Genomic DNA, 6,732 nt, shown 5'->3' with positions numbered 1-6,732 from the left:
CTTCGTTTTCCTCCGGATCTTCCAGGCCACAGTCGGCACAGACGTTTTCATCTTCCAAGAATTCCTGCAGTGTCGATCCCGTAGCCGGTGCATCGGTTACTTCCACCCGAGGATGGCGCCTTTCGTCATATAATGCCCCGTCAGTCGCTTACCCCCCTGGATGGCTGCAACAGTACTTTCTTCGTCGGAGCTCGCTATTTCAGCGAGATCTTCGGCGCCCGATGTTACCAGTCCGTCGGGGAATTCCGTCTGGTGGAGAGCGGGAGCATCCATGTTCAGTAACGTTGCCGCTGATCGTAGTCAGCGATGCTCGTGCCCGTGCTCTGGTTGTCGGGAGGCGGGAAGTTAAACGGCACAATTTCTTGCGAAGCCGGACGATCAAGCAAACTGCCAAGCCATGAAACGAACGTGTCGAAACGTTCGTTATCAAAGCGGCGATGTAGTGCTCGAACCTAATTCAAGGCCATATTCAATGAGGCCCGCGGCGGTTGAGTCCCACGCTGTGGTGCATTCAAAGGAACAAATGAAATAGCGATTGCACCGTTGTTTCCTCGGGTCCAACGGGAGCAGACTGGCAGTTCGGTTGCTTCCACGTTGTGTTCCATGGCAAAATGTAGCATATGTCGCCAAGGGATTCCAAACGCAACAAATTTCTTGCATGTGCATGTTCGGGTTGCTTGGTGGACTGTCTTTTGTCTACTATCCCTCATTATCGTTATTTGTTCGTCACTGCTCACAACCATAATCGGATGGGTTGGGCACAAGGCGGATGCCATTTTGGAGACAGTGTACGGCATCAGTCGACGGCATAGGCTGTCCAGTTCAGGGTGCCCGACAATCCGGAAATCGCGACGAGATGCATCCGATATGGCTTTCTGACGGTTCCATATCAGGTACGTCGCGCTCGTCCGTGACACTCGTATGGCTTCCCAAAGTCCGTTTCGTCCGTTTAAAAGTTCCATCTTAAGGCATCTGTGCATGGCCTCCACTATGTTGGTGTCGTGGATGCCATAGGTTGCGGCCCGCGGCATTCTGCAGTTGGCCCATTTTGAAGCATTGGGTAAAAGGAAAGAATTCAAGTACGTGAAAAAAGAAGGATCATGCACACGGATTAGTTCTAGTGAGGCTAAATACCTCCAAAAGTCGGATGTATGAATGGCACTAAAAAACGTCTGAAGGAAGTAGAAAGAGGGAAACGCTTAACAACATTGCGTATTATATGCACCCTACATAATAAATGATGAGCAAGAGGGAATACGCTACTTATTGCGTTGGAAATGGCCAGTGCACCATCCGACATGATACACTTGACGTGAGAACCACCACCAACAAATTCTAGAAAAGTTAGCAGAAAGGTTCTCACGTCGTTCTCGGTCTCCCGCCATAGAAAACTGATGGCAACAGGGAGACTTTTGCGACGACCATCAGCGATAAGTAGCTGGTACAAGAAATATTTTTGTTGGTTAGTAGAAAAAGTACTATCTATTAAAAGGAACTCAGGCAACCTTTGGAAAAGTTCAAGCATTTCCGAAGTGGAATACACAAACAAAGAAACCCGGTTACTGTCATCCCGCAAACAGCGGGCTCGTCCTTGTCCATTGTATTGGGTCTCCACATTCCAACATTGGTCGGATTATTTCCAGTTCTTCTGCATTGAGTCGACGGTTTCGGTTAAACCACTTGGATGCTTCGGCACCCATCAGTTCGTGGTTGTGGATCATACGGAATCGGGTAATCCTTAAATAGTTACCCAGTCTTCCGACGTTGAAATGTGCCTCACACTGCGTGTGCTCAAGCAGTCGATGTCGTTTTCCATCGTTCGGATGACGTTCGAATCCTTTCCAGTAGCATTGGTACTTTATGAGCCTTTTCTCACCGGATGAATTTGCTTTCGAGGTTCGTACGCAGTTGTGCAGTTGAGGAAGCCATGACGAGTGTGCTTCACAAGCGTAAGCAATTAGTTATATAGGTCATGGCTACCGATGAAAATCAGCAATCAGCCGATATCTTTGATGATGTGTAAAATTAAACGAGAAAAAACATCAGACAAAAATGGCAAAAATGAGTACCCAAAAGGCTGTGGTTATAGAGATATTCGATGACAGAAATCTCATCCTGGAGGATAAACCAGACCAACAACATCCAGACTAAATAACTTTTTATTTCATTCTCTCGAGGGACGAAAATCCCCGCGCAAACGAAAGGCTGTTCTTAGAAAGGATGACGCAAGAAGCAGACAAGCAGGCCGCAGAGACTCCCTCCAAACCTTGGACTCAAACCCGGCAGGCAGCTATTAAATCTGCTAACCTCCTGCTGCACACCTCTTGGCTCCCCACCTTCGGATCCAGTAGAGATAGTGCTGAAGTGCTTATCCACAAATCACGACAAGGTTTTCGTCAGCAGCTACTTGATTACCAGGGTTCTGAAGGCTTTCCAGCATGAATATCGTTATCTCGTCGATCAAAAAATGAGAATAGAGAGTGGGAATCTCTATCGGACACCGCTTTGTGTAGCTTTTGAAGGGTTCTCCGATGCGCCAAACATCCGTTTATCTGTACCTAGTTTATTCACGAACTTTCAGGACGTTCGTTGCTAGGCCAGTGAAGGTGAGCAGACCAGTAAACTTAGCCAAATAAATACCCTTAGCCGTAATACCCTTTCGATACCTGATTGTCCTGCTACCTGAATGAAGTACGACGGGTGAGATACTGCCAGGTTGCCAAAGTCCAGACAGGAGCGTTCGAAATGCCGGGTTAGGTCCGAATAACGAATCTGGTTAGTGAGTTTAGGCCTCGATCACCGAGCTATTTCTGGCTTAAGTTTTCTGGGAAGTCCAGGATTGTCGAACTGAAGAGCCGCATACATGTTCGGCGGTGTTCTAATACCCGAAGAAGTATGAGGACTTAGTCAGCACAACCCTTACCAGGCCGGAGCGAGATGGCTCAGTGGATAGAGCCGAAAAGTCTGTGATTCGAACCCCACCTCTGTAACTCGACTCCTTTCAAGCCTTGGTACCCTGGCAGTATCGCAGCACTCTGGTGATATGGCAGCTAGGCTCTGAAAGGATGTTACAGCTGAACGATTTTACCATGCCGGAATCCCGCTTGCTGCTCGAACCAGCGCCGCGGTATGACGGTTTGTATGCCTTCCTATCTATTGAGATATACTGGGTGGTGTCCTTGTGGCACACACGGAGTCTCTCACAACAGGTTGGTCGATGGTTAGAGTTCTGGTCAACACATTCTCCTGGCCCTCCAGTTCAGGGGTTAGAATATGTTTGGGGACTTGCTCTATGAAAAATGATGATGCACTTTCGCCGCGCACTGCTGTCCTGCAATCAGGATCTTGAGCCCAAAGTTTCGGTCGAAACCCCTAATCGTCCTCCTGTCTAGATGTGGGCGCCCTCCCCACCCAAAGCTTTCACCTTGTCGTGGTGGTTGGGCTTCTGTGTTGCAATGATCCTGCGGGATATAGTGTCTGGAACTCAGTCCCTAAAGGTTTAATCATGCCAGGAAGGTTAACGTGCACCAGCCCAACGATGAACATCGAGGCCCCGTGTAATCGTATTACGAGGCGGTTTGGAGGTGAAGTCATACTGTCCTCTGTGATAGAAGTGTGGAGGCAGCAAGACGTTTCCCCCAGGCGACCAGCATGTCCATATTTATGGAAGCAGCCATGATGCCTTCCCCCGAGGAAGGACAGGTTGGAAAAGGTCGGTCCGATAAAACCGCACACTCCGATCGCCCAACGGTTGACCATCACCACCGGCACATTATTCAATACGGTCGAAATACTTTTAAAGCCAAAGGGCCCAGTACTGCTCAAAAGGCACTTCCTGTGTTCATCTGCACTAGGAGTTCCCACTTGCGCATTCATATCTCCGGCAACCACCACAATGTCTGAGCTTTTAGCTCGCCGCAGCAGGGCATTCAGGGTGTCGTAAGACCTGTCTTTGACGGCGTCAGAGCTACAGTCAGTTGGGGCATAGGCAGATGTGATAAGCAGACACCTATCAACTTGCCGCTTGTGAGACTCCTTCACAGACGTTGCCAAACGAACCGCACAGAGGCGATTATCAACAGGTATCCAGTTAAGTAAGGATACTTCCGCCCGGTGACTTAGCACAATACCAACCCCTGCACATCCCACCGCAGCAGCCTCCGGATCACCAGAGATGTGCAGACGGAAGCGAGTGGAGACTGACGGGGCGGTTAACTCAATCACTGTGCTTGCATCTTGAATTCTCGTTTCTGCGACACAGCACACATCAATGCCATGGGAGTCCAGTGACTCACAGGTGGTTTCCGGGGACCGGTCGCACGGATCAACTGAAATAATCTCCGGGCATTACCGGCTTTCTGTATGCAGCAAGTAAGGCGACCCGGCTGATGGCACCACGCGACGGCCGATGGGGCATGAAAATATTGTTAGTTGTGTAGGGCATGGTTGTACGAGGGCTGGGATACTGCCAGGGCGCCCACACCTAGACAGGAGGACGATTAGGGTCCTCAACCAAAGCCTTTGGCTCAAAAGCCTAACCGCAAGGCAGCGGTGTTTGGCGGGAAATGCAAATGCATTACCATTTCTACGGGACAAGTCGCCACATGTTCCAACCCCCAACCTGGAGGGCCAGGAGACTGTGTTCGTCAGACCTCTCACCATTGACCAACCTGGTATGAGAGACTATGAGTGTCGCGGGACACTCTCCAGTATAGCTCAATGGATCGGGTTGGTTCGCAAACCGTCACACCACGGTAAGGTCCAGTCTCTTCGCAACGGCGAAAAAGACGACTTTTTACCGATATCCGTCACGACAGCTTCAGTCAGCAAGGACGGATATAGTAATTTTGGCAGGTGATGTTAATGACCAAGTTGGACGACTAAGTCCGAAGAAGCAAAACTAGGCGATTGATTTGGAGTTGATATTCAGCGTACGGAGGATGGAAGCGACTGTCTCAGTTGTGTACAGACATCGTCTGTTCCTGGCCGGTACGAACTTCGAACAAAAACGCTCACATCGAGTTACTCGGGGGCCACCTACAACAAGACAGTTGGATCATATGGCTATCAGTTATCGATGGAGAGCCTCAGTTAGCGATTGTCGTTCCTTCTGAGGTACGCGAATTGACTCTGATCGCGCCATCGTGCGGGCCTGCTTAGCAATTCGATTTCTGCCAGCACTATGTGTGCCGAAAGAGAGGAACTCCGCCCCTCAATCGCCATCTTCAGCGGTGGACTGAGCACTTACAAGAACAGTTCACCTGGTCTCCTTCAACACAACTGCCAGAAGAGCCAAGCGGGCCTGAATGGAACATTGACACCAAGCCACCAACAACAACCGGAACATTAACAACGGAATTCCAGGGTGGGACATTGCGGCCAAGACCGGTGCAGGACGAATGAGGCCCTCAATCTTGACGGATGGGTCTCCAAGGAGAGTGTTATCGGTGGAATGCGGGGAGAGAGAAGTATGTGAAGGAGAAAGAAGAGGGGCTTCAGTAATGCGGCGTTTCCGTCTACTCTGTCCGCCGCATGCAGCAAATAAGGCAACCATGTTGTTGGCTCCACGCGATGTCGGATGTGCGCTGACAGTATTTATGGGAATCATGACTGTACATGGGCTGGGATACTACTAGAGCTCAAACCTAGAGATGAATAAAGTCCTCAATCAAAGCTTCTGGCTCATAATCCTAACCACAAGGCAGTAGTGTTTGGTGGAAAATGCCAGTGAATTACTGTCTTTAACGAACAGGTCTCCCTCACCATGAAGGCCCAGGACACTGTTGGTCAGACTTTAAGCATTGACCGGTATGAGGAACTGTAGATGTCGCACGGACACCCTCCCAGGATAGCTCACTGAGCCGCGTAAGCACATAAACCACGGTCCAGTCCCTTCGTACTAAAGGGGCAAACATGCCCTCCCAGGATAGCTCACTGAGCCGCGTAGGCACATAAACCACCGTAAGGTCCAGTCCCTTCGTACTAAAGGGACAAACATTGGTGTTGGATCTAGCCTCCTGTCAGTAGAAAGCCAACAAACCAAACGTTCTTCAGCTCCACCATCTTCAAGAGTGTCAAAGCCCCACAGAAAACAGGTATCCACAGTAACAACAGCAACAGGGAAACCTTTGATTCCATAACGCTGTGTGGGGATAATCAGAAATTAGTCTTCGAACAGAACACCGCATTTACAATAGGGATGTCAGATCCATGTTGAATGTTGTCTGTGTGACATAATCTCTCCCATACTTGGATTATGTGACCACTGCTGCCTGCAACAAGCAGAGTGAAGTAAAAGATTATCTCGTAAGTGCTAGAGAACGTCGTTATGATCTGCTTTTTTTCCGAATTCATCCGGTGTCCTCGGCCACAATGGCTTCAAAACGTTCTCCGCAAATTAGCTTTCGAATTTTCCAGACTGTCACTTGCGTCACTGTTTCTCCCAGAATGGCGCTCTCGTATCTGTATCCGGAATGTTAGGATTGATGTTAAACCACCGGGTCTTCATGTGGCTTACTGGATAGAACAATGGAGCTGAAACTGGGTGGTGCCGCATTCGGACCTTACTTTTAATCGTAATTTGTGGGCAACAGCGGTTCGGCAAATTCTCATATTTTTATCATGGAAGTCGCCCTGAAATAGAGCAAGTAGTGCCCTTTCGTCATTTCTCTCCAACTGCGGGGTTCTTCCGGATCATCCGAAACTACAAGGTTTCTAAAGGTCTGAGATGCT

General features: G+C 49.3%; 2 protein-coding genes across 2 annotated transcripts in view; one reads left to right on the top strand and one right to left on the bottom strand.

Moving 5' to 3' along the window:
* T265_15155 (hypothetical protein) overlaps positions 1-273 on the bottom strand; it is a gene marked incomplete at both ends in the record, with an annotated part of 21,795 nt that extends 21,522 nt beyond the window's left edge. The window contains one exon of the mRNA XM_009176833.1: positions 153-273. Coding sequence (XP_009175097.1) covers positions 153-273 — 121 coding nt within the window. The remainder of the gene's footprint in view (positions 1-152) is intronic.
* The window catches only part of T265_10457 (hypothetical protein), a gene marked incomplete at both ends in the record, with an annotated part of 13,776 nt that extends 13,375 nt beyond the window's left edge, over positions 1-401 (top strand). Inside the window, one exon of the mRNA XM_009176832.1 lies at positions 26-401. Within this exon, the coding sequence (XP_009175096.1) occupies positions 26-401 (376 nt within the window). The remainder of the gene's footprint in view (positions 1-25) is intronic.
* Positions 402-6,732: the final 6,331 nt, after the last annotated feature.

This window comes from Opisthorchis viverrini (assembly GCF_000715545.1).
Source record: "Opisthorchis viverrini unplaced genomic scaffold opera_v5_367, whole genome shotgun sequence".
In the NCBI taxonomy this organism is placed as follows: Eukaryota; Metazoa; Platyhelminthes; class Trematoda; order Opisthorchiida; family Opisthorchiidae; genus Opisthorchis; species Opisthorchis viverrini.
This window is presented reverse-complemented; position numbering and strand designations above follow the sequence as displayed.